This window comes from Delphinapterus leucas, chromosome 19, assembly GCF_059928025.1.
Source record: "Delphinapterus leucas isolate spDelLeu-1000000601 "Yukka" chromosome 19, BTC_Dleu_Yukka2, whole genome shotgun sequence".
Taxonomy (NCBI): Eukaryota; Metazoa; Chordata; class Mammalia; order Artiodactyla; family Monodontidae; genus Delphinapterus; species Delphinapterus leucas.
This window is the reverse complement of record NC_143147.1, coordinates 19,338,021-19,364,126: the sequence shown is the minus strand read 5'-3', so window position 1 is coordinate 19,364,126 and position 26,106 is coordinate 19,338,021. Positions and strand designations below refer to the sequence as shown.

General features: G+C 51.5%; 1 protein-coding gene, 1 long non-coding RNA gene and 1 other non-coding gene across 6 annotated transcripts; 2 read left to right on the top strand and 1 right to left on the bottom strand.

The window, feature by feature from the left end:
* Positions 1 to 344: 344 nt before the first annotated feature.
* On the bottom strand, positions 345 to 14,108 carry CCDC92B (coiled-coil domain containing 92B). The gene is made up of 3 exons (XM_030763279.2): positions 13,613 to 14,108; positions 9,217 to 9,264; positions 345 to 6,889 (listed from the first exon to the last, which is right to left on the bottom strand). Exons 1-3 carry the CDS (start codon positions 13,740 to 13,742, stop codon positions 6,294 to 6,296), a joined length of 774 nt encoding a protein of 257 aa, XP_030619139.2. The 5' UTR covers positions 13,743 to 14,108; the 3' UTR covers positions 345 to 6,293.
* LOC115803595 (uncharacterized) lies at positions 6,119 to 22,344 on the top strand. Of its 4 annotated transcripts, XR_016388886.1 has the most exons (5): positions 6,119 to 7,398; positions 7,773 to 7,859; positions 8,818 to 8,941; positions 13,686 to 13,782; positions 14,595 to 22,344. It is a non-coding gene; the product is annotated as an uncharacterized LOC115803595 (long non-coding RNA). The 4 variants fall into 4 exon arrangements; XR_016388885.1 differs by lacking the exon at positions 14,595 to 22,344 and having other exon boundaries at positions 6,120 to 6,650; positions 13,686 to 14,587; XR_004024346.2 differs by lacking the exons at positions 7,773 to 7,859; positions 14,595 to 22,344 and having other exon boundaries at positions 6,122 to 7,398; positions 13,686 to 14,587.
* TRNAA-UGC (transfer RNA alanine (anticodon UGC)) lies at positions 20,633 to 20,705 on the top strand. Its single transcript has one exon. It is a non-coding gene; the product is annotated as a tRNA-Ala (tRNA).
* Positions 22,345 to 26,106: the final 3,762 nt, after the last annotated feature.

Genomic DNA, 26,106 nt, shown 5'->3' with positions numbered 1-26,106 from the left:
GCATCCGCATGAATGGTTCAACCAACCGCGGATCAAAAAAATAAATTTAAAAAAAAATTTTTGTTGGCGGCACCATGGGGCTTGTGGGAATTCCCCGACCAGGGATTGAACTTGGGCCACAGCTGTGAAAGCGCTGAACACTAACCACTAGACCCAGGGAACTCCCAAGAATATTAAAAAAAATATATTCCAGAGAGTTCCAAAAAGCAAAACTTGAATTTGCTGCAGTGGCAACTACTTACATAGCATTTACATTGTATTTACAATTTACACCGCATTTATGACTATTTACATAGCATTCACATTGTACTAGGAATTATTAGTAATCTAGAGATGATTTAAAGTATAAGGGAGAGGACTTCCCTGGTGGCACAGTGGTTAAGACTCCATGCTCCCAATGCAGGGGGCCTGGGTTTGATCCCTAGTCAGGGAACTAGATCCCACATGTATGCCGCAACTAAGACCCAGTGCAGCTAAATAAATAAATATTTAAAAAGAAAAAGAAAAAAAAAATATATATATATATACCAAAATGTTAAAAAAAAAAAAGTATAAGGGAGAATTGGGTGTTCCTGACAGTCCAACAGTTAGGACTCTACGCTCTCACTGCCAGGGGCCTGGGTTGGATCCCTGGTTGGGGAACTATGATCCCACAAGCAGAGCAACATGGCCAAAGAATAAATAAATAAATACAGAATAAGGGAGGATGTATGCAAATACTATGCCTCTTTTTAAATTTTAAGGCCTCACCACATGGCTTGAGGGATTAGTTCCCCAACCAGGGATCAAGTCTGGACCCCTGGCAGTGGAAGCAAAGAGTCCTAACCACTGGACTGCCAGGGAATTCCCATTTTCTATCAGGGTCTTAAGCAGCCTCAGATTTGGTTTCTGTGGAGGAGGGGGGAGGGGGAGGGAGTTTGGGGGGAGTGTCCTGGAACCAATCCCCTGTGCATGACTGTATGTGACGTCATCTATCTCCATCCCTGACTCCTTCACTATGTGATCTTGAGCAAGTCATTTACCTTTTCTCAATGCCAACTTCTGTGGGAGAAGCATCATGGGAAAAGAGGCATGAAATCAAGGTCTATGAAATCAAGCTCAGATACCATTGTGTCTGTGAAACTGTTTCTCAGTCCTGGCAGCTGGAAGCAGTCACTCCCTCCTTAGAGTTCAGCAAATATTTTATTCAATGTACTTTATTAGTTGGGGTCCACTTGTTTCTCCCCCACTGATTATTTGCTCTTTGACATCATCAGGTCTCATGGGGTTAGCAAGGCACTAAAACCCAACTCAAAATGGCTTTTAAAAGTGTGTCACAGATTGGAGGAGACTAAGGAAAAAATAACTAAATGGAATGGGACCCTGGGTAGGTTTCTGGAACAGAAAAAGGACCCTAGGGGAAAACCTGGTGAAACTCAAATAAAGTCTGTGGTTTAGTTAATAGCCATGTACCAATGTTAATTTCTTGGTTTGGACAATTGTACTATGATAAAATAAGATGTTAACATTAGGAGAAGTTGGGTGAGAGACATGCAGGAACTCTGTATCATTATTGCAACTTTTCTCTAAGTCTAAATTTAGGTTAAAATAAAAAGCAGAAAACCCCCACAAATTAATGCTGATCATTTAAATACAAAAGTGGCGGGGGGGGGGCTGCTTATTTGTCTATATAACTGAAAAAGGCACGGGTATATATATGGGCTGCAAGCATAGCAGGATCCAGGCAGCTTAATTATCAGGAACTGTCAAACAACAAGGTCCAACAGCACAGGGAACTATATTCAATATCCTATGATAAACCATAATGGAAAAGAATATGAAAGAGAATATCTACGTATAACCCAATCACTTTGCTGTACAGCAGAGATTAACACAACATTGTAAATCAACTATATTTCACAAAAATTAAAAAAAAACACTCATGACAGAAAAAAAAAAAAAAAAGGAATTGCCTCCATCTTTCTAGGTTTTACTTCTTTTGTGGAGCTTCATAATCAGGTAGCCCCATCCCTGGTGATGGCAAACGGCCCACCAGATTTCCAAGCTGATGTTCTGCCATTTTAGCCACCCAAGAATTTGTCCTTCAGTAGTTCCGTTTGGTTCCCTGCTGTATCCCTAGCACCTAACTTGGTGTGTTAAATGAATGGTTACAGTAAAAGTTCTGAGATGGACTCTTATTGGCTTAGAGTTGCATGCCCATCTCCAGCCCAATCAGTGTGACCTACCTTACCTGGGTCACATGGGTGGGGTCAGAGCCCTGCAACACATTGACTAAGCTGGGAGAAGGCTGTTGCCTGAAAGGAAGTAATAGGTACTGTTATCAGAAGAAAGGTTGCAGGCAAAACCAATATGTCCCCTGCGTTCTTAGAAGGCAGAGCTGCTGCTTTTTCTCCTAGAGGCATCCACAACATAGACCTACATTGAAAATGTACAGGCCTGAAGATGCTGACTGAGCTGAGCTCCCAGACCGCAGTCCTTGGATAGCCCTCGTTAGTGGAGGATAAGATTAGGGCTCTTCTTCGGGATGCTGGGCTTCTTGCATCTGGATCAGATGGAGATGGTTGTCAGGGAAGAAGAACTGGCATAGCCAAAGACGTCCAGAACCCCAGGATTCCTTCTAGGCCACAACAATGGGCAATTCCAGGCACGGAACCTTTCCAATCTACCCCTGCCAACCCTAGCCAGGAGCCTCTAATCTAAGGTCTTGTTTGTTCATTTGGGTTGGGGTGGCATGGAGAGAGGGACAGAGCTAACCTGAGCATCAGGACAGACATCTCAGATGAACGCCTTATGCTCTATGTGAAGAATGCCTACAGAGGGGACTTCAGAGTCTCAGCTGCCAGTCTCACCCAACCCCCTGGCTAACTCCCAAACCATTCGCTATCTCCTCCACGGCCTTTCCACAGACCTGTGGTGGGCTGAGGGGATGGGGGCGCAGAGTGCCCACGGAAAAAAGTCTGACTTGTGTGTTTTTCAGATATTTTATTAAGAATAAGGCATATGACAGTCACCCCTAAAGCACAGGGTTCTATTTCTGTGGGTGAGTGAACACACTCTGAAAAGCATTGGATTAAAAAGCGCAGCCAACAGAGAACTTGGAGCAGGATCCCTCTGCCGCGCCCATGGGGCTCCTGCCAGGTGGCTCTGAAGCCTCGCGCGTCCCCCATTCAAGGCTGGCACCTCAGCGAGAGGGTGCTTAGAGATCCCTGGTTCTCCATGATGAGGAGATGCTCCTCCACACCCTCTCAGCCTCCTTCCTCTCCATCAGGGAGACCTCTATTCTGCTGCTTGTTTGGGGAAGGGCTACCCCATTTCAGCCCTGGCCTGGCCCCCCAAACTGCAGGCTACTGTGGGTGGGATATTGGGGGGCAGGGGTACAAAGCCTCATGCTGTATTGCCCACAGGTCCCTGATTGGCTTCCAGAACGGGGAGGGGTCCCCACCTGCAGCTCCTGGTTCCAACTAGGGGCCCTGAGTGTCCATGTCAACACAGTCCTCCCCCAATGGGGATTCATGCAGCAGAGAAGAGGGGAGATGTGGAGAACAGGGAGAGGGAAGGAAACAATCCTTTCCCTTCTAGCCACCCAAACTTTATAGGGGCTCAAGGGAGGGCGTCTTTCCCTTGGCAGGGTGGGTCCCCCAGGCTAGAAGAAGGGGAGGGCCAGAAGCTGAGGGCAAGGCTGAGGAGTTTCTGACCGCTGAGGCCAAGGGCAGGCCACTGACTCCCAGTCTTATTCTGCTGCCCTGAGGGTTCTGTTCCAAACCCAGGTGCAGGAGAGAGGCAGGAAGCCTCTGTCCATTATTTCCAGGAGAGGGAGGGGGAACGGGAATTTCTCATAAAATCTGAACCCTGCATTTGCCTTGGCCCCTGCCCCAGCTTGCTGAGTGGAGGTGGGAGGGGTGCTTGCCTTATTTCCTTTCCAAGGCACCCCGACACCTCAGCTGGGAGTCAGTGAGTCAGCCGCCCCAGCACGCTGGACCTTCATGTGGGGTATCTCCAAGTACCTCACAATTAAGTGTCATCATCTCTGATTGCTGGAAGAGGGACAGGAGGTGGGAGGTGCTGATGGGGTCACTTGGGGAGAGGCAGGCAGGCCACAGGAGGATCCGTGCGGTAGGGGGTTTTGGGGCCCCCAGCCAGACAGCTCGGGTACACAGGAGGGAAGGAGGAAGAGGGCTATTGCTATAGAGCCGGGGGAGGCCAGGTGGGCGTAGCTATGGCTTTTATTGGGTGGGTGGGTGGATAAAGTACTTCACCATCTCTGTAGAAGAATTGGAGTAACAAAGTCACCCAGTTCACCCCAAAAGTTTGATTGTGGAAGATGAGGGTGCCTCCAGAAAGACCCCCTTTCCCTCCTGCCCAGGATCCTCTGGGCCCCGTCAAGTGAGAGCAGCCAAGAGCAGAGAGAGGCCTCCTCACCCAGACCTGCTCTGAAAGGGAAGGCAACGGGTCGAGGGGGTACGGTGAGTCGCCCACACTTGAGGGGACACAGAGGGTAGAGGCACAGCCACAGAGACTGGGGAGGGGAGAGGTGGGAGCAGGCAAAGCAAGGACCCTAGGCCACTACTGTGACCCCTGAGACTGGACAGCACGGTCCGTTCCAAGGGTGCCTCAGTGGCGGACACCTAGACCAGGCCTGGTTATTGCTCAGCGGCCTCAGCAGTCCTGAGCTGGGAGGGGGCTGCGTGTTTGTGAGCTCACTGGTGTCCTGCTCCCTCTAACATATACAGTGAAAGAGGGTATAATTGGGGTTCCTTCCCCTCTTCTTCATGGGGCCGTGACGGAAAAAGGGTTCATCACCCTAGAGACCTCCCAGACCCCTGGGTGACAAACAGAAGGCTCAGCCCCAGCCAGGGTCAGGACCTGCCAGGATGGGGTGCTTGTGAGTGAGATAAAGGACTCTCCCTGCCCCATGTCCTCCCATGGCAGCCCCTGGAAGACATCACAGGCACTTAGGGCTTGATGCAGGACCAACAGAGAAGGGATGGCATGAGAGGACAGGGTTCTAGGGATTTGTCTTTCTTTCTAGGCCAGACTGGGTGGGGGCAATGAACTGGACTGGAGCTTCACTTCCTGCCTTTGGTCGTGACAGGGAGATGGGGAGAAACGTGTTAGGAGGTGGGCAGTATTCTTTCCTTTTGCCACTCCCCAACCTAGAGAGAGGGCACTAAGCACCCCACCACTGTCAGGTCTGATAGGATTGGGGGCATTCCTGGAGCGGGCCAGGCTGGGGCCTAACCTGTCCACTCCCTTCCCCCGCTCCCCACAGCAAACCCAAACCTCTTTCAACAGCTGCCACTTCCAAGAAGCCGGGCCCTTCCTCCTGCCTCTGGGCGCAGCCAGCTCATGAGCAAGCTGGGCAAAATTAGCACCAATAAACAGGACTAGGAAAACTCCCAGGGCAGCCTTCAGGTTCCCAGCTACCTCCTGAAAGCACTTTCTAACCCTTCCATAAGCCTGATGGGGCAGCCCGACTCTGCCGTGTCCCCAGAGTCAATACCTAGGTCGGCATCCTGGGGCAGAACTGAGCTGGAGACGGCTCTAGACCAGGATCTGCCACCAAACCCATTCTGTAATCTTCTCTAAGGGTCTATGGGTGCTAATTTCCAGAAGTTCAAACTTCAGTAAGTCCACACTTTCCCCATCAGGGGCTCTGGAGGAGGCGACTTCTAAAGTGTTCCGTGCTCACCTGTAAGGACCTATCAACAGGGTAAGGGGTAGGAGAAGCGGCTTCCAAGGTAAAGGTCCAGCCTCTAAACCTCACCCCGAACTTCCCCTTGGAGGAAGGCTCGGCGGGAAGGGCAGCCGTGGGGGGCTGGGGGAGGCCGCAGCGGGGAGCTGGAAGGCCTAAGGATGCTAAGGGCCACTCTGGTTCCTTTCCGTAGGCCGCCCAGGCTTCTCCCTCCCGCCAAATGATTGTCAGCTTTCCCGGGGCAGGGCGTGACCCCCGCCCCTTCCCCTTCCCCTCCCAGTGGCAGGGTGGGGACCAGATAAAGATCGGTGCTGTGAGTCCTCTCCTAGAAAAAGGATGCATTCGCTGGGCCCCGCGGAGGAGGTCCCCGGCGGGAGGGGAGAGCTCAAAGCTTCGGCGTTGTTGGCAAATACAAAAGGGGGGGCGGCTGGGAGGGGCGAAGGGGCGGGGGAGCAGGGGCCGCCTCCGCCCGCTCCCTGGGGGAGGGACCGGCTGCCTCAGCCCCTGGGACCCGCCCGCGCGGCCAGAGCTGCGTCCCTAGTCGGGCCCCGGGCCCGCCTTCCCCCGCTCCCCGCCCCGCCCCTCCCAGCCGGCCCCGCGCTTACTCCGGGTCCGCCGGCGCACTGGGCGGGCTGGGCGCGGCCGGCGGGGTGGCTTGGTCAGGGGGCTCCTGGGGAGGCGGCTGGCGCGGGCTGCGGCCACCTGGCCGCGGGGGCCTCCGGGCGTAGAGGAAGAGCGCGGGGTCTGGCATGGCATCGGCGTCGTCCGGGGCGCCGGCCGAGCGCTCCCGGGCGGCCCAGTCCCGGCCGGGGCCCTTGGCGGCGGCCTCGGCTGCGGGCGGGCGGCGGGCCCGCTGTGCGCGCCGGCGGATCCGGGGCTCGGGGGCGGCGGCGGCGGCGCCGGGGCCTGGGCGCGGAGTCTGCAGTTTCTGGCGCGCCGCGTGCAGCTGGTAGGAGAGGTAGGCGGCCGCCTCGGTGTGCTTCTGCAGCTCAGTGCCCAGCACGGTGGCTCGGTGGCTGCGGCGACGCAGCTCCTCCAGGAAGCGGCGCTCCTCGGCGCGCAGGCTGCAGCGCAGCGCCGACACCAGCGCCTCGCGCTGCGCCACCTCCCGCCGCAGCTCCGCGTTGGCCGCCACCCGCGCCGCCAGCTGTGACTCCAGCTCGCGGCACTTGCTCTCCAGCTCCCGGGACGCCAACTCTGGGCAGGGGAGAGGGAGGGGAGAGTGAGGGTCCCCGCCTGGCTGTATCTGCACAGCTCACCGATCCTCAGAGCGAAGCCCGGCACCCCCCGCCCCCGACTGCACGTCCTGCGGCGCTCGCCCTCACTCCCCAAGCGCCTGCGACGCTGGCCTGCCTCTTTCCTCCTCGAGGCCCTTGCACCTATCTTGCTTTCTGTTTGGCCACTCTGATTCTTCAGTGCGCCCCTTAAGTTTAAGTGCAAACCCTTCCCTGACCATTTATTCACTCCATGACTGTTTGTTGAGCCCTGACTCTGTGCGTTGTATTAGGCATTGTGGGTATGGTGGATAGTAAAACATTCCTCACGAAGCTCACAGCAAGCATAGTGGGAGAGGTATGGTACATAACCACAAAAGAATGTGAGGTTGCATCTGTGACACGTGCCAATACCACGACTGTAACAGGAGACTGTGACCTAATCAGGGAAGGCTTCTCAGCCGAAGAGGAACTTGGGCTAGGATCTGACAGGTGAATAGGAATTAAGTAGTGAACAGGGGAGAGAAGGGTGCTTTGGACAGAGGGTAGGACTTGTGCAAAAGCCCCGTAGCAGGAGAGACATACAAGAACAAGGGACTGAAAGAACTGGGAGTGTGAGCAGAAAAGGGGAGTCAGTGTGCTGCGAACCTTGTTTCCTTCATAAAGAGCATTTATTACATTTTGTGGGGTTTTTTTAAACTTGTTTATTGTTTGCCTTTGCCCACTGCATTGGGTTTCAAACCTGGATATACACTGGAACCATCCAGAGAACTTTAAAAAATAGTTTTCTTGGGTCCTATCAAAATATCAAGTACTGGGAAAGGGTACTTCTTAAATCTTCCCTGGTGATTCTCATGTACCCACAGGGTTGAGGACCCCTACCTCCTGGATCATAAACTCCAATTCAGCAGGGTCTGTATCCCAGGACTGGCACATGTGAATGGTGACAAAGGGTAGGTAAAAGGTGACTCTGGAGGGGATATGAAAACCACCAAGTGATTTTCATATAAAAGGAGGACAAGGAAAGAGAGCTCTCAAGCCCACTGAGAGAGAAAGTAAAAACCAGGACACTGGGGCAGTGCCTTGAGCCCAGATGACCCCAAAAGCCCTTTCAGAGGAAGGACAGTAGGTGGAGTAAAAGCTACTATTGTCACAGAACTGTTCTTGCCTGGTGTCTGGGATATGTGACCCCTTCCTCCAAGCGCGTAGGCACAAAGAGGCCCCCCATGACTGCCACTTAAAGCAGTCGGCAGAATTAGTTCAGGGCCATTAAGTGTTTAGATGTTTATGCATGATATGCAAAGCAGTTAGTAGGGCTCCTAGCATTTTACCTTAACCTTAAACTTCCAGCCTTCCCTGCGCCTAACTCTTGGTCCTGTAGCTGTTGATCTATAAGCAGCACATCAATATGGCAGGGAGCCCATTCTTAAAACCCTCCTGGCCAAGAAATACTACTTTTGTGATTCATTTCAAATCAAGCATTTACTGAGTCCCTCTCCATGTCAGGTAACGTGCTTTGCACTGAGAGATGACGGGTAACACCCAGTCCTAGTTCTCAGAGATCATATCATCTGGAGATTAAGATCTCAAAGATGCAGCCCCTCCAATTTGAAAAAATTAATTGTGGCAAAAAAAGAAGGAACAATTTTGCCATCTTAACCATTTTTTAAGTGTACAGTAGTGTTAATATACTCGCATTGTTGTGCAACAGATCTCTAGAATTTTTTCATCTTGCAAAACTGAAACTCTATACTCATTGAACACCATCTCCCCACACCACTCCCCATTTTATGGGTGAAGTAATAATCTATAAACAAATACTTTAGTGGAATTTCTACAACGGCAAGAAGTCATGCTTTTGTAAAATGAAGAATTTGCTAATGTGCCTGTGTCTCTCTGCTCCTCCTCTAGACTATGTTCCTTGAAGTCAAAGACCCCATATTGCCATCGTGTTGAACCTTGACACTCAGCGTCTTGGAGGGTGTGGACACGGACTGTGAGAATCACTGGTGCAAGGATGAGAAGGATTAGGGAGGTGGGTCACAAAGGAATGAAGTCAGCCATGTGGACTTCCTGGACACCATCTCCTTCCTGCTTTCATTTTACCACTTTGGACAGAGACAGGGATACAGGGCACTATGTATGGTGGTGCAGGTTGTTCATTGCACAAGGTTACCCAGCTGAGTGGGCAAATGAGGCTGACGTCCTGCACTCAGTAAGCTGAGGAGTGGCTGTCCCCAAGTCTGGACCAGGGGTGGACAAGGCTTGGGTCCTAAGTGGTGGGGAAAAGGTGACCACTTGTCCTCTTACCTTGTTGGTGAGATTGGGCCTCTTTCATTTCCAGGTCATGGGTCAGTTCTGGGGGCAGAGATAAGAAAAGGCAGTCGTGTGTATATTAGAGATAGAGAGAAAGAGTATGTGTGTGAGATCAGGAATCACAGCCCAGTAAAAGTGTCGATAAGAATTCTCAGAAACCATCTAAACTACCCCCCCTCCATGCTTATTTTACTGCAGCCCAGAGAGGGAAAGAGATGAAAGAGAGGTGTCAGAGGCATAGCCTGAGCCCAATCTAGCTGATTCTAAGCCCAGAGATCTTTCCAGTGTAAGCTTTGTGGCCTGGATTTGGGGGTTAGTTCAACCCTTGTGGGACTGAGGCTTGTTTTGGGGGCTGCGGGGGGAGTATTTGCCCCTTCCCAGAGGTGATGTACAAATATTTAACATGCCAACCAATCAGAGCCAGCCTGGAGGACCCCTGCTGCCCAGGGCACATTCTCTTTACTGTTTAGTTGGTGGGTCTGGGAAGGCTGGAGTGTCCTGGGCTGCTCGGGGACACTAAAGGGGGATTCAGGGCAGTGGCTATTTACCAATAGGACACGTGCGTTTCACTGTTGTCACAGCCAGTACTGCTGTGCCTGTGCTCTTTTCTGAACATCAGCCCTGCCCTTTCTAAGCTCCGGTTCCGCCACTTTCCGCAGGGCGGGGAGAAGAGCTTCAAGGAGGACAGCGCCACCTGGTGAAGCAAAGCCTGCATGGCGCTCGGCTTGGCGCTGAGCGGGTGGGGCGGGGCAGCCAAGGGGCCCGCCAAGGGCACTGGTGTAGGAGCAGTTTCCTCCTCTGCCTGCCTGTCTTCCCAGTCCCCAACCCTTAGATCCCAGAATGCCCCATCCCTCAGCCAGCTGGGTTTGATCATTTTTCCAGCCCACTCCCCACTCCCCCCAACTCCATCAGAGCTCAGGGGCTGGGAGGGGGGCAGGAGGGAGCCCAGGAGCCACAGCTGCCTATGATGGAGGGCATCTGCTCAGGAGCACCTGGGTGTACCTGCAGGGATGCAGCCTGGTGCCCAAAGGGAGAAGGTGTGAACGTGGGGGTGGGGAAGGTAGCCGATCTCTGGGTCCACTGCCCAGTAGCACCAACAGAGAGAGACTCACCCTGTGGGCCCTCTGTCTGCCCCTCCTTGCTGCCTTCTCCAGGCTCTTCTAGGGACTAGGGGCTTTTCTGGAGGTGCCTTCTCTGGGGAGGCCAACAGTTGCCAGGAGACAGACAGCCTGGAGTGCCTGGGCCTTTTGCTGTGACCGGAGCCTGAACCTCCTCCCTGGGGTCTCTGGGAGAACTCTGATGCCTTCACCCCGCCAGGGCTTCCTGGGGCCAGCTTGGCCCCTCCTCCAAGGCCCTGTGATGTAACCCAAGGGGCCCAGGACTAGGTTTGGGGATGTAGCCCACGGGACTCTGGCTCTGTCAGTGACTGCCTGTGGGCTTGTTTCTCCTTAGCCCTTAACTGCTAGAGTTGGGGGTGGGGGGACAGAACCCCAGCTGGGCTCCACTCCCCCATCCATCAACTCTCCCTGCCCATCTTCCAGCCAGGGTCCCCATGGTTTGATGAGTGCGCTGTGAGGTCAGACACACTGTGTGACCTCAGGCCAGTGACAGCACCTCTCTGAGCCTCAGTCTCCCCATCTGTGAAATGGGAACGAAGTTGCACCCACCTCACAAGGGGCTGTTGCTAAGATTAAATGAGACAAAAGAAATAAAGGGCTCAATCTTGGGCCGAGTCGGCTCTTGTTATCATCCAAGCTACCTCCGCAACCACAGCACATTTACCCACCTCTCAAGCCCCTTCATTTTGAGTTGTCACGCAGGTTCTTCCCAAAGGCCTGCCCTGGTTCCTACACCAGCCCCTCCCCACTCTTATCCTTTTCCTACCCTCTGGGTCCCTCTTTAATCTTTTTTTTTTTTTAATTATTTATCTATTTATTTTTGGCTGCATTGGGTCCTCGTTGCTGTCTGCGGGCTTTCTCTAGTTGCGGTACACGGGCTTCTCATCGCGGTGGCTTCTCTTGTTGCAGAGCACGGGCTCTAGGCACGTGGGCTTCAGTAGTTGTGGCTCGCAGGCCCTAGAACACACGCTCAGTAGTTGTGGCACACGGGCTTAGTTGCCCCACGGCACGTGGGATTTTCCTGGACCAGGGCTCAAACCTGTGACCCCTGCATTGGCAGGTAGATTCTTAACCACTGTGCCACCAGGGAAGCCCCAATCTCTTTTTTAAAAATCGCCTTTGTCCTGCTCTCTTTTCCTCCTCACTCCCCCACCCTTTGGAGGGAGGGCCTTATTCAGTCATTTCAGCCCCAAGAGTGGCTGCTCCAGGCCAGCCTGGAGTTATTTTTATCCCCTGAATCAATACCCAAGAGGCTGCGGGCCCACACTTGTCTGAGAAGGGTGGTGGGGGCTGAGGGATCTCCGTTCCTGCCTCTTCCACTTTCTTGGGATCCTGGCCTGTGTCTAGAATTAGGGCTAAGCAAAAAGAAATGAGAGGAAGAGCTACAGGGTCTTAGGGTTCACTCATGTCAATTTTCCTTTAATGTTATTACTGCAATGAAAAAGTAGCATCAGGCAGGGGTGAGATGGTGTGGGTCATCCCTGCCCCCTAGGCTGGCCTCTGCTGCCTGCCAGGCTTTGGGGGAGATGGCAGGGAGCCTGGTCTTGGCAAATGGCAGCTGAACCTGTATATGGAGCTGAAAGTTAGGACTGCTGGCTTCTCGTGCCATAGAGTGAGAAGCCAGGCAGGTCAGTTGAACCTTCTGGGCCTCAGTTTCCCTCTGGGGAATGGGGAGTCTTCCATGAGCAGGGGATGGAAGGGAGGTAGAAATCTGAGCATGTTGAGAGAATGGGCAGAAAGCAACAGAGGCATCACAACTGGAAGTGTGGAGCTCTGGGTTCTAATCCTGCCTCTGACACTAACATTGTGACTCTCTCTCTGGGCCTCAGTTTACCTATTTGTACAATGAAGAGGTTGGGCTGTTCCAGCTGAGACATTGAACGAATCATTGGCTCTAAAGCCTGCACTTGAAGACTCTGCCTGGGTGAGCATCTGGGCCAGAGCCCAGCCTCTGAGAAGGCTACACAGCTGAGGCTTGAGGTGCAAGAGCGGAGGTCAGGCATGCGATTTACATCATCCTTGGCACCTTCCTCTGTCCTGTTTACAAATCCAATTGGTTGCCAGATCCCTTCTTTCAATCTGCCTCCCACTGGTCCTCCCCTTTCCATCCCCCTTCATCTCTCCCCTGGACCTGTCACTAGTCTCCCTGCCTCCTTCTCCCACCAATTCATCTGCCGTACAACTGCTGGATTGAGTTTCTTTCTTTTTTTTTTTTTTTTTAAGTTATATTTATTTTTGGCTGTGTTGGGTCTTCGTTGCTGTGTTCTGGCTTTCTCTAGTTGCAGAGAGTGGGGGCTACTCTTCGTTGTGGTGCATGGGCTTCTCATTGCGGTGGCTTCTCTTGTTGCAGAGCACGGGCTCTAGGTGCGTGGGCCTCAGTAGTTGTGGCACGTGGGCTCAGTAGCTGTGGCTCGCGGGCTCTAGAGCGCAGGCTCAGTAGTTGTGGCACACGGGCTTAGTTGCTCCGTGGCACGTGGGATCTTCTTGGACCAGGGCTCGAACCCATGTCCCCTGCATTGGCAGGTGGATTTTTAACCACTGCGCCACCAGGGAAGTCCTTGGCAGGCAGATTCTTAACCACTGCACCACCAGGGAAGTCCCCCGGATTGAGTTTCTTAATGTAGCATAATTCTGCTCAAAAATCTTCAGTGGCTCCCTACTACCCAGGAGGACTTCTTAGCTGTCCTGATATTGGTCACAGTCTTCCATGATCTGTCTGCAACTCTTATTTCCCAGCAGCTTTAAGCACAGCATTATCCAGTCGAATAGAGCTTTTCATGAGCTTTTGGTTTCCTACCTTCTGAATGTTGCCATGCTGTTCCTTTCATTTGGAAAGCTTTCTCCACCCTCGTTGCCCCGTAATATCTCAGCATGTCTAAATCTTACTCAGCTCTCAGGGAGAGGAAGTGCTCCCTCCTCTGGGGAGCGTGGGATGCCTGGTCTGCTCCTCCATCACCCACGCCTCAAGCTGGACATGATCCTGCCCGTGAACTCCTGTCAGCCCTCTTCACTTTTTGTGTATCTTTAGATTACCTGTTGGTGTGTGTGTGTCTCCCCAACTAGACTGAGGGCTTCTTAGGGCTGGGAGGTGCTTGATGAACATTTTGTATCTCACTTCCCTAAGATTCAGTTTCCTCAGCAAGAAAAAGGGGTGATGGGACACCTGCCTGGCAGGATTGTTAAGAGGCTTAGAGCGGCTCGCGGCGGACACCCCATCAGGGACAGCGCTTATCATGATGCCAGTCGCCCCCCGCCATCCCTCCAGGCCTCACCTGAGCAGCGTTTCTGCAGCCTCAGGATTTCCAGGTGCAGGTCTCGCAGCAGGGCCATCTGTTCTTTTTTCAGGAAGCTGATGTGGCGTTGCACGCTCTGGATCTGATGCTCCAGGGACACGGTATCCATGGCAACCCAGGCCTGGGCCCCACCTGGGGAGGATGACAAGGTGAACCCACATCTTCTGGGCCCATCCACCCTGCCAACCTTCAGGTCCTTTCAATTGTCTCCTTCAGTCTGGGGTCCTGTTGTACCGGGCAAATGATTCTGCCACTGAAGTCATTTGTATTTACTCACTGAAGCTTCATAAACAAGCGGTGTGTTGGCAGGAAGTATAATTATTCCCATTTAACAGATGAAGAACCAGAGGCTCAGAGGGAAATGGCTTTACTCCCTTGCCCCCATGTAACTTTAGCCTCTTCTGTATCTCTGAGAGGAAAACAAATGGGGCAGCAAAGTCAGTAAAGAGAGACAGACATTTGGGTTCTAGTCTGCTTCTTCACAAGCTGTGTGACTTTGGGCAAGCCCTCTCTCTCTCTAGGCTCTCAGTTTTCTCCTGGGTAAAATTAGGGAATTGTGGAGAGGATGAATGCTGAAGCCTCTCCAGCTCTGCCATCCCTCAAGCATCCCAGCTCAAAGGTGACCGTCAACTGGCAGGGCAGTGTGATGGTTAGAGCACAACCCTCCGTCAATTCAATTCCATTTCTCTGATTTAACCTCAGCCCAGGGCTCTGGACTCTTCCATGTCACAGAAGAGGAAGATCTGATGAATGTTTTATTAATACTGATCCTGTGGGCTGAGGGCAGGTGGTGGAGTCCCTTTTTCCAAGAGGAATGGGGGAGGGTCATATGGAGACCTAAGCAGTAGATCCACGGTAGAAGCTTATGACACTGTGATGGGAGAGGGAGGCTTGCATCCCTGAATCCTAGTGATGGCCTGGCTTTTCAGCACTCTCTCTTCTGACCCTGCCCCTTTCCCAGTGAGTCTCTTCTGTGATGATCAGCGTCTTGGAAAAGCATAGGCAGAGGGCAAAAACAGGAGGAGGCAGAGGGCAGCAGAAGCCGAGACCTCTGGAATCCAGGACTCAAAGCTCATGCCTTCTCTGCCAGGGACTCCCAAAGCTTGTGACGGCCCTTCCTCCACCTGCCCTAGGAATTCCCTGGCCAGAGGAGAGGAAAACCAGTTGATGGATTGTTCCGTTCAGCAATGGTCCCCTTGAAACAGGCTTTCTGGTAAGCCTCTGCAGAGGAAGATTTTCATTTGTAGGGTCACATCCAGCAGGTGCACCTGAGAACCTCACGTTCATAGGTTCCTCTCTTGGGGCCCCCCTTCCCTTGTACCTGTATGGCCTCCCTAATCCAACCAAATGGACTTTCACTTCAGCAGCGGGGTGGGTGGCCCTTTGGCCTGTGGGAATCACTGGTTACATTTACTGACCATCTGCTATATTTAGGGAACTTTATGCACATTATCTTACTTCTGCCGACCACTCTTCAGTAGGTATCACCACCTCCATTTCACAAACAAAGAAACAGACTCAGAGCTGAAGTGACTTGTGCCAGTTCACGTGGTCAGTAAGTGGCAGCGGATCCAATTCTCCAACCAAGTCTTTTGAATCCAAAGAAGTTTCCCAGTATTTACACTGAAAACAGTCCTGGGTTTGAATCCTAGGTTTTTCGGTTCCCTGCTGTGTGACTTGGGGCAAGAAGGTTAACCTCTCTAAACCTTGCTTCCCCTCTCTGTAAAATGAGGCTACTAACAGTAGCAGTCCTAGGATAGGTGTGAGGGTTAAATGAAATTAGAAATTGTAGAGCATTTAGCACAGAACCTGGCTCAATCAATGCCTCATCCCTTCTCCTCCCTGTTTAATGTCTGAGTAGGTTAATCCCTGCCCTGATTTGCCCATTTGTTCATCATTCATTCATTCAATGATCCACTATTACCAACCACTGTGCTGGGTACAGGGACATAGTGATGAACAAAACAGTATTCCTGCTTTCTGCTCTCATGGAGCTCACAGGGCCAAGAGAAGAGAATCAAACAAATAAACAGGTACATCAAACAAACAAATAATACAAATAAGTTTACAGTTACAATCTATAAGTGCTGTGAAAGAAACATGCAGGGTAACGTTGAAAGAATATAAAGTGGGACCTAGTTTAGATCTGGGGTCAGGGAAGGTATCTCTGTGGAAATGATTTTAGGCTGAGAGACTTCCCTGGTGGCGCAGTGGATAAGAATCCACGCTCCCAATGCAGGGGGCCCGGGTTCGATCCCTGGTTAGGGAACTAGATCCCACATTCATGCCGCAACTAAGAGTTCACGTGCCACAGCTAAGGAGCCCGTGTGCCGCAAATAAGGAGCCCATGAGCCGCAAATAAGAGCCCACGTGCTGCAACGAAGACCTGGTGCAACCAAATAAATATTTAAAAATGAAAAGAAATGATTTTAGGCTGAGACCTTGTGGCAGGCAGAATTCCAAGGTGGTCCCCAAGATTCCCAGCCCCTGATATATACACCCTCTAACATTCTCCCCTCCCCTTGGGTGTGGGTGGGATTGTGAATATGATAGATTTCATTCCTCTGATTAGGTTTTATGACAAAGGTGAAGGATTTTACAGATGTAATTAAGGTCTCCAATCAGTTGACTTTGAGTTAAAAACAAAAGGAAGATTATTCTGGGTGGGCCAGGTTCTAAGGGCCCTTGCTATAGGAAGAGATCTGAAGGGCGAGAGAAATTTGGCTTCTGGCCTAGAAGGGGTAAACTGCCATGCTGTGAGACAGCCTGTGCAGGAAGCCATAGGCAAGAACCTGAGCAAGGGCTCTAGTAGCTGAGAATGGTCCCTGATTGACAGCTAGCAAGAAAATGGGGACTCCAGTCCTACAGCTGCAGGGAAGTAAATACTGCCAACAACCTAAGGTATCTTGGAAACAGATCTTTCCCTAGTTGAACCTTCAGAGAAGGATGCAGCCCCACCTTGATTTCAGCCTTAGGAGACCCTGAGTGGAGGACCCCAGTAAAAGGTGCCAGACTTCTGATCCTTGGAAACTGTGAGATGATAAATTTATGCAGCAAAAGAAAACTAATGCAGACTTGAAGGGGGGTAGGAGTTAGAAGACTAAAGGGAAGAGCATTCCGCACAGGGAACAGCATCTGTGAAGGCCCAGAGGTAGAATAATGATAGCTTACATTTACTGAGTGCCTACTGTGTGCCAGGCTTTGCGCTAAGTGCTTTATGTGGTCTTTTTGAGGAACGGAGACATTGCCACTGCTGGTGAAGTTGAAGTGTAAGGTATTAGCGGAGAGTTGCAGGAAGCGAGGTTAGCAAGTGAAAGATCACACAGGGACTTAAAACTGTGTTAAGAATTTTGGACGAATACTAAATGAATTGGGAAGTTATTAAAGGATTTTAAGCAGGAGATGGACGTGATATGATTTGCATTTTTAAAAGATCACTGGCTGTTGTGGGGAGGGCAGATTAGAGGGGGCAGAGTGGATGTGGGGAGGTCAGCTGGGAAAATGTAGCAGTTATTAAGGTGAGAGATGACAAAGGCCTGGACCGGATGATGGAGGTAGAGTTGGAGACAAGTTCCAGGTGTATTTTATGGGTAGAACTGGCAGGATGAGGGGATGGCTTGGATTAGATCATGATGATGGGGAAGGGGATGTCCAGGATATCTCCCAGTTTTCCAGTTTGGGAAACTCAAGTATGAAGGCACTTTTTGCTGGATCTTTCCCCATTTCTTCATCTTTCATGCTGGACCTCTTTCACATTGGATCTCTTCTATAATCACTCCTTCCATGATCTCATCCAATCCAATGGCTGTAAATGCTATTTATATGCTGACCCCTAAACTAAATCTCCTAATACCTCCACTTGGGTGTCTAATAGGTCCCTCAAACTTACAAAGTTCAATACTGAACTCTTATGATCCCTCCTACAAGCCTGCTCTGGCCCAGTGTTCGCTATCTTGATAAAGGGCACTTGGTTGCTCAGGCCAAAAACCTAGGAGTCATCTTTGATTCCTTTCTTTTTTCTTTCTTTATTTTAAAATTTGTGTTTGGCTGTGTTGGGTCTTTGTTGCTGCTTGTGGGCTTTCTCTAGTTGTGGAGAGCGGTAGTTGTGGCACACGGGCTTAGTTGCTCCACAGCATGTGGGATCTTTTTGGACCAGGGATCAAACCCATGTCCCCTGCATTGGCAGGCAGATTCTTAACCACTGAGCCACCGGGGAAGCTCTGGCCTCATGGCTTTTTATTCAACTTGCCAAGCATACTGTAGCCTCAGGGACTTTCCCTCTGCCAGGAATGTCCTTCTTCAGGATACCCTCAAGGTCCATTCCCTCCCTGCATTCAGGACTCTGACCCAGGGCCCTTCCCTGATTGCCTGATTTAAAATAGAACTCTTGGGAATTCCTTGGCAGTCCAGTGGTCAGGACATTGTGCTTCTACTGCTGGGGGCCCAGGTTTGTTCCCTGATGGGGGAACTACGATCCCTCAAGCCGCATGGCGCGGCCAAAACAAACAAACAAGAAACCAAAAAATGGAACACTCTGTCACTCTCCATTCCCTTAATCTGCATTGTTTTGTTTCCCATGAACTTATCACCACAAGAATACATTACATTTTTGCTTATCTGTTTCCCCTGCCAGATCGTTGGCAACCCGAGGTGAAGGACTCTGTTTTGTTTCCTCCTGTTCCCTAGTGGGTAGCATAGCATCTGGCAAATAGGAACCACTCAGTAAATATGTGTAGAATGCCTGAGTGAGTGAATCTGTCAAGCTGGGGCAGACTGACGGAGAAGCGGATTTACAGAGAAGTTAAGTCCCAGCCCGAGACATGTTAGATTTGACATGCTCAGGAGACCTCAAACAAGGAGAAATAGATTTCAAGCAGGCAGTCAGTATACTGGTGCATAACTCGGGAGGAACAGGTGAGCTACGCCTGTGCTCTTGTGTATCTATGTTGGGATGTGTGTGCCTCTGCACCTGTGCATATACTTGAGCCTGTGTGCTTGCCTCAAGGAGTGCATGTATGTGTTGCATGTGTGTATGTGTGTTGGGGGAGGGTCCCTGCTTCTCTTGCATCTATGTGTCTGCTGTGCGTGCACCCGAGGGATGAAGGCATGTGGGCCTATGCTTAGGATGAAGAGAGAAAATGTCTGTTCCTAGCTGCTGAAAAGCAAATGTTTCTGAAGAGTAAAAGCCCTTTCCACACAGCCCTGGAGACTGGACCCTGGCCACAGTGAGAGGCTGAACCAACCAGCTGTTTCTGTGCCTTCCCAGAAGGACTTGAGTATTTGCTTCCAACTAGGCAGGCTGTTCTTCTCAGGGCAGAAATTTGGGTCACAAATGATCTTGGCAAATATTCTTTCTTAGACGGTATTGTTTAGTTTGTTTGGGGGAGGGCGGGGAATGGAGTGGGGAAGGGGGAACCAGGGACAACACAGATCTCTCTGTGTAGCTGGGGAATCACAGGCACTTCAGAAGGCCTGAGCCAGGAAAATGTCAGGTTTTTGCATAGAAATGCAGTGCTGGAAGCTCTAGACTTCAGAAAATGCTCCTGCCTGAGGACTTGGTCCAGGCCAGTGGCAGCAGATGAAGGGTTAGAGCTATCAGTGCCATCTTCTCCCTGCACCCAGCCCGAGATGCCCAAACTCACAGATTATAGTGCTTGCTGAGAAGGGTCCCTCACCTCTGTCCACTGTCCAACCACTTCAGGGCCTGCGTTGTTTATGCTGCCCACCTTCTCCTTGTGTCCCTAGTTCTCTCTTTGAATTTTCTAGTTTGATAAAAAAAGTTCATTTAAAAAAAGTGTCATTAAGAATAAAAAAGGACCTGTAACACAGGCTTCACAATTTATAGAGTTAATTCCAAGTACTTTTGATATGCCTCTCATCTATTTGAAAGTTATAAATATTTTTCCTTCTTGGGGAAGCTGGTGGGAGAAACCTTCTGTGCTCAGGTCCCCAACCATTGACAAAGTGTCAGGCCCAGGAACTCTGTGATCCTGGTACAATTCTGACTTTCTAAGGCCTGGGCTCCTGATCTCTGAAAATGACCTCATCTCCTGCTTGTCTCTGGAGCTTATGGGTACCCACTTCCTTCCCCAGCTATCTATCTACCACAGACTGGGCAAGGAGGAAACTGTAGTTCTCTCTCCTCTCCCGTTCTTAGAGCTCCTTGGGTTGAAAGAACCACAGAAAGTACAGAATCATAGTACTCAGGGCTCAGAGAGGCCCTCAGAATCATCGCAATCAGTGTTTTTCAAACTTTGCTGCATAGAGCCCCCAGAGCTCTGCAAAGGGGTCTCAGATGTGGCCAAAAGGTTTGAGGGCAAAAGACAGGACGGAAGCTTTGCTGTGTTTCTTCCTCTTTTATATGGTGGGCTTGTGCATACAAATTCATTGGAGAAAGGGCTTCCACTAACCAAAAGTTTGAAAACCACTTAAGTAGTCCAAATTTTCCTTGAGTGGCTAACCATCCTCCCTTCCTTAGTCTGCTCCATGTCCCTTGGTCTCTGCTGCCCCCGTCTCTCCCTCAGGCAGACACCGTGGCTGGGAGATGAAGCACAACTGAAGCCTCTTGCTTTCGCTTACGTGGAGTTTGCACTGTCTGCCACCGCGCAGCCCCTGACTGCTTCTCTTGTCCCAGTTTCAATTTCATTCTTGGTGTTTCTTTTCTCTTTGGGACTGAAGATATTTATTGAGTCAACAAATATCCTTGCATTTTGTTAAATACCCACATTTTGTTAAAATTCTTTAAGTATGAATTCTTGTTTCAAGGAGAAAGTTAAACTTATGTTTATCATTCTTATAGCCAGGGCAGGTATATTAGATAAGACAGGCATGGTAATAAATGGATAAATAAATGAATGAATATATTCTTTACTTTTCTTAGTCATTATTCCTCTTCACCACCTGACTCTGAGGCCTGGGGTAGGAGGGAGAGCAGGAACTCAAGAAGTCTTTCTCAGACATGGATGCACAGGTAATAATATTTATAATAATCAGCGGAATTCCCTGGCGGTCCAGTGGTTAGAACTCTGCACTTGCACTGCGGGGGGCCCAGGTTCGATCCCTGGTCGGGGAACTGAGATCCCGAAAGCCACGCAGCCAAGTTAAAAAAAAAACAATAAAAAAAACCATCTGTGCACAGGTAATAATACCTATAAAATAACAATAAATGGCTGGCACTGCTCTTAGCATTTTATGTATATTAACTCATTTATTTATTTACTTATTATTTTTTTTGGCTGCGCGGTTTGCGGGATCTTAGTTCCCTGACCAGGGATTGAATCCGGGCCCTCTGCAGTGAGAGCACCCAGTCCTAACCACTGAACCACTAGGGAACCTCCTAACTCATTTATCTTTACAACAACCCTGCACTGAAGGTCCTATTAGTATATCCACCCCATAGATGAGGAAGCAGAGGCTCAGACAGGTTAAGTAGTTTGCCCAACATATACAACTACAGTGCCTGGCAACTAGGATCTCTCCACTGGGTGCTCACCTTGGCATTCAAGGCCCTTCACAATCAAAACACAGTGCACATTTGCAGTCTGAACTCCTCTTTCAGATTCTACCTCTTGCTGCTAGCCGTGGACATCCCCTCACTATCCCCCACCCTATCTCTGCCTCCTGAAACCTCACCCATCCTTCAAGGCCCTGCTCAGATGCTACCTTTCCCATGAAGCCTTCCCTGGCCCACCACGCTGGGAAGACTCTCTCCTGCCTTTGTGTTCCCCAGGCATTCTGCCTTGTATCATATTATGCTGTGTGTGTGTGCATGCCCCCCGTGTGTGCGTGTGCAAACCTGGCTCTAAGCCATAAGCTTCCTGAGGGCAGGGCCTCACCAGACCAAGTCAGTACACGTATTAAAAAATAATTACTCCCCCCCACAACCTCCCCAAGTCCTTGGCTTTCCTGGGGACTTGCGTTGGGAACAAAAAGTCAGTCCTTGACAAATGTCTGGGACTCTGCCAGGTGGGGTCACTTGGCCAGTTGTGGAGCCACAGTTCTCTGGTGGTCTTGTGGTCTTCTCCACTCTGGGGCCCCTCATCCCCCAGTACCTCTAGGCTATGGCCCCCCTCTCTACTGAAGATCCCAGGAGCCCCGACCTCAGTGGAGCTGAAGATCCAGGGACACGGGGAGTGGGATGTATGGGGAAACTGGAGCCCCCGCCCCCTTCAGTCTTAATGTTCTGCCCTGATTATGCCTCGAATATGACTCCCAGAGAAGGCAGGGGGGGATGTGGAGACGAAGGAGGACGGCGAAGAGAGGTACCTAGGGAGGGCAGGGGAAGGCAGGCAGAAGGAAAGATACGCGTGGTGGGAGGTGGCAGGAGGTGGCGGTGGCTCGACCTCGGGCCGCTCTGGACTCTTCGCCAGGGCCAAGAAGGACCCGAGTCTGGGCGGCGGAGGACAACTTCTGCCAGCAGCCCGCGGGTCCTGTCCGTCTCCCGCGCTGTGGTGCGCAGCCCCGCGCCAGCCCTCCCGGGGGAGCTGGAGCCCGGGTCGTGCGGTTCCCCACCCGGGGCCACCCGGACGCCCACCCCCACGCCCACCGGCCTCCTCACCTTCGGGACCTGAGGGAGCGACGGGCCAGCGGAGCCCTGAGTCCTGGCCGGGCTGGGTGGGGGGAGGCGCTGTTCTTCCCCGCGCTAGCTGCGCCCGGGGTTCCGCAGCACCCGCCCGGGCTGTGGCGCCATCAGCTACTGCGAGGCTGCGGGGCGGTCGGGCCGGGGCTCCGGGGGGCTCCCGGGCGCCGAGGGGGGTCCGGGGCGGGCTCCAGGCGTAAACACCCAGCAACGTGACCGGAACTGGCGAACGAGCAGTAGGGGGGAAGGGGGGGCGGGAGAGATAAGGGGGGAGGGGAGGGACCTGGGACTGGCGAGGAGGGGCCGTGGGCGGGGCGGGGGGAGGGGAGGCTGGCTGAGCGCGGTCGGGGGAGGGGGAATCCCGGGAGTCCTGGGAGCCCCGGGAGCCAGGCCTAAGGACCCCGGCGGGCTGCCGCACTCGCGGAGCCGGCTTTGCCTGGAAGCTGGAAGGGAAACCCGGGGAACCCGCCGACCACTTGGAGAGCAAGGGCGCGGCGGGCGTATCAGCACCGCGGACAGCGCCCAGGCCCGCAGGCCGCGATCCGCTCCTCCCCTCTGCCCACCCCCTGGCGTAGAAACCAGACAGTGCCCCCCACTGGCCCAGGGAAGGGTTGGGGTTGGGGGGTGAGCTGCCCAGGGGTCAGAAAATCTACCCTGTGCCTCAGATCTGTCACTAGCTGTGTGACCTTGGGTGAGTCACGTCACCTCTCTGGGCGGCAGTTAATAAGACATCCCCTTGCCCTCTATTTGAGGGGCCCAAAAGCCAAGAGAAGATCCTTTTAAAACCCTAACTAAAGTCCAGAACATTGGGGTTGATCCGTTTTCACTGCACATGGGAGGCTTCTGGACCGGACTGCTTGGCTTCTAATTCTGGGTCTACCAATACCTTCCTCCTTCTCGGACCCCAGTCTCCTCATCTGTAAAATGGGGTAATGATAGTCTACACGGCTCATAAGATCTTCGGGTTGTCGTGAGGTTTAAATGAAATAATGCATGTAAAGTACATACAACAGTGCTGCGTGCTCGGTAGGCATTCTTGCTTACGATGGCAAGGGACCAGGTGGCACTGAGTGAGTGGCAGATGGTCCAGAGTTCCCTCTGGGTGAGTCATTTCCATCCCTGCCTTCAGGGACTGGAGGAAGGGGCTGAGGGGCTTCAGACTAAAGGGCTGGTCTGGCTTTCCCCACTCTGCTGCCAGCCGAATACTTCCTTCCCTACCCTCCTGGGCGAAATATCCAGAGAAATCTTCTACCTTTGTCTCCAGAACTGGGAGACCTTTGCGTGAGGGCCTCGGGGAAGGTTCCAACGACTCATCAAAGGTCATCCTGCCTTTTCTCTATGGATCCCTTTGCTCCCGGTCCTTCCTAGTCAACTTTCAAACCTTAACTGGACTTGAGCGTCAATGGATAAAAGCTTTAGCTGCTCTTGGCAGATTCTCAAAAAATTGAAATTACTCTCTTAGTTGGCTTGACAGGCAGTGGGGTTCAAAGGCAACTCAAATCCCACCCTGTAGTAACTTTAGCTTCTAGCTGTGCTGAAGGTAGCTCCTCTTCACCCCATCTCCCCTGAGGAAACCCCTGGGAGAGGAGCAGAAAAGCCAGCCCAGTCCTGCTGCTTCGTCCCTTGCTGTCCCTCATGGGGCAGCATTCCTGGGCCATGTATTGTGTTTGTGTCTCCAGCAGGGCTATGGGTCTGATAAACCATTGATTTACCAGTTCTGATGAACCAACCCCTCAATTTCATGAGATATTGGTAAGAAGGATGAAAGGTATGTTTTGTATCCCCAGAAGACATGTGGTATGAAGCACCTGAAAACCTGGGCTCTGGTCTGAGCTCTATTACTTACTAGTTAGGTAATTCTGGGGAAGCCTTAACCTCTCTGAGCTCCAGTTCCTCCGTAAAATAGTAAAAAAGGAAAAGCAACATCTACTCTGCCAACAGGATCATTGTGGGGTTGTCATGAGGTGAGAGTGAAAGGGTTTTGTAAAGTGCATGCAGATGGAATTGTTATAACCAGGACCCAAATGTTTTTCTCCTTGATCAGTATCAGGATGGATCCTGGAGGGACTTCCCTGGTGGCACAGTGGTTAAGAATCTGCCTTCCGGACTTCCCTGGTGGCACAGTGGTTGAGAATCCACCTGCCAATGCAGGGGACATGGGTTCGAGCCCTGGTCCGGGAAGACCCCACATGCCGCGAAGCAACTAAGCCTGTGCACCACAACTACTGACCCTGCGCTCTAGAGCCCGTGAGCCACAGCTACTGAGCCTGTGTGCCACAACTACCGAAGCCTGCGTGCCTAGAGCCTGTGCTCCACAACAAGAGAAGCCACCACAATGAGAAGCCCGCACACCGCAACAAAGAGTAGCCCCCGCTCGCCACAACTAGAGAAAGCCCACGCACAGCAACAATGAAGATCCGATGCAGCCAAAAAAAAAAAAAAAAAAGGAATCTGCCTTCCAGTGTAGGGGACGTGGGTTCGATCCCTGGTCGGGGAACTAAGACGCCACATGTCGCGGGGCAACTAAGCCTGCGCATCGCAACTACTGAGCCCGCGCACCACACGAAAATTCCCATATGCCGCAGCTAAGACCCGACACAGCCAAAAAAAAAAAAAAAAGATGGATCCTGGGACTCTGGCTTTTCACCAGCTGAAGCAAACAGCTCCAGATGCCTGTCTGATGGGTGGCCCTGCCTGGTCATGGGGGGCTCTAGCCTTGCCACAAGAAGTGCTTCTGACAGAGTCCTGCACTGGGCCAAGCTCCCAGCTGGGCCCCTAGGGCTGTCCGTGGGACACTTGCAGGAAGAAGATCCACATGTGAGACAACAAAAGATGTGCACAAAAGCATCCAAGGAATAACTGAAAATGATGAACCAGCAGAGCTAGGGCTTAAGCTTTTGGGCAAGGAGACTTTGAGGTGCCTCCTTGGAGGAGGTTAACAATCAGTCAGCACACAGAGGACAGTAATACTGAGCAAAGCTGACCGCATGGTCCTATACCTGACATTATGGGGAGACCCAGAGACATATTATGACATACGGAGATTATGATATTGTGGATGATGGTGATGATAATAACACTTATTAAGCATGTTCTATATGCCAAGCCATCCACTAAGTACTTAAAAAAGTCATATTTCTATTTTCAAAATTAAACTTGTAACCAAGTCAAAGAAGACTAAATTGTATAAAAAGTGTACATCAGGCCTCAGAAGTAACATTATTTTGAGCTGAGCACTTTACCCAGATAATCTCATTGAAACTTCAGAGAAATCCTACTGGAAAGGTTTATTCCCATTTGTAGGTGGGGAAAATGAGGCTCAAGAGAGGTTAAGTTTGATACCACCCAGACTGTAAGCAGCCGAGCCAGGATTCAAACTCCAGCCCGATCGAGGCCAGAGGTGGGGGACTTCCCTAGTGGCGCAGTGGTTAAGACTCCGTGCTCCCAATGCAGCGGGCCGGGGCTCGATCCCTGGTCAGGGAACTAGATCCCACATGCATGCCGCAACTAAGAGTTTGCATGCCACAACTAAGGAGCCCGTGTGCTACAACTAAGACTCGGCGCAACCAAATAAATAAATAAAATAAAATCAGTGGCTTAAAAAAAAAAAAGCCAGAGGTGGGCTTCATCAGGCCCCTCAGAGAGGAGTTGACTCCAGCGGTGGCAGAAGGCACCCACAGTGGTAACAGCTCTGCATTGGTCGGTGTCCTGACAGGGAACAGACAGCACATTTAAAATGAATCATTTGAAGAGAGTTAAGGGACTATCTACAAGGTTGTGGGGCAGAGTTTAAGAACAAAGGATAGGCAGAGATGTTACCATCCCTAGGTCTGGAGGGACAAGGAAGGCAGTTATGAGACTTCAGACAGGATGGGTATGGGGAGAGGGCTACCTG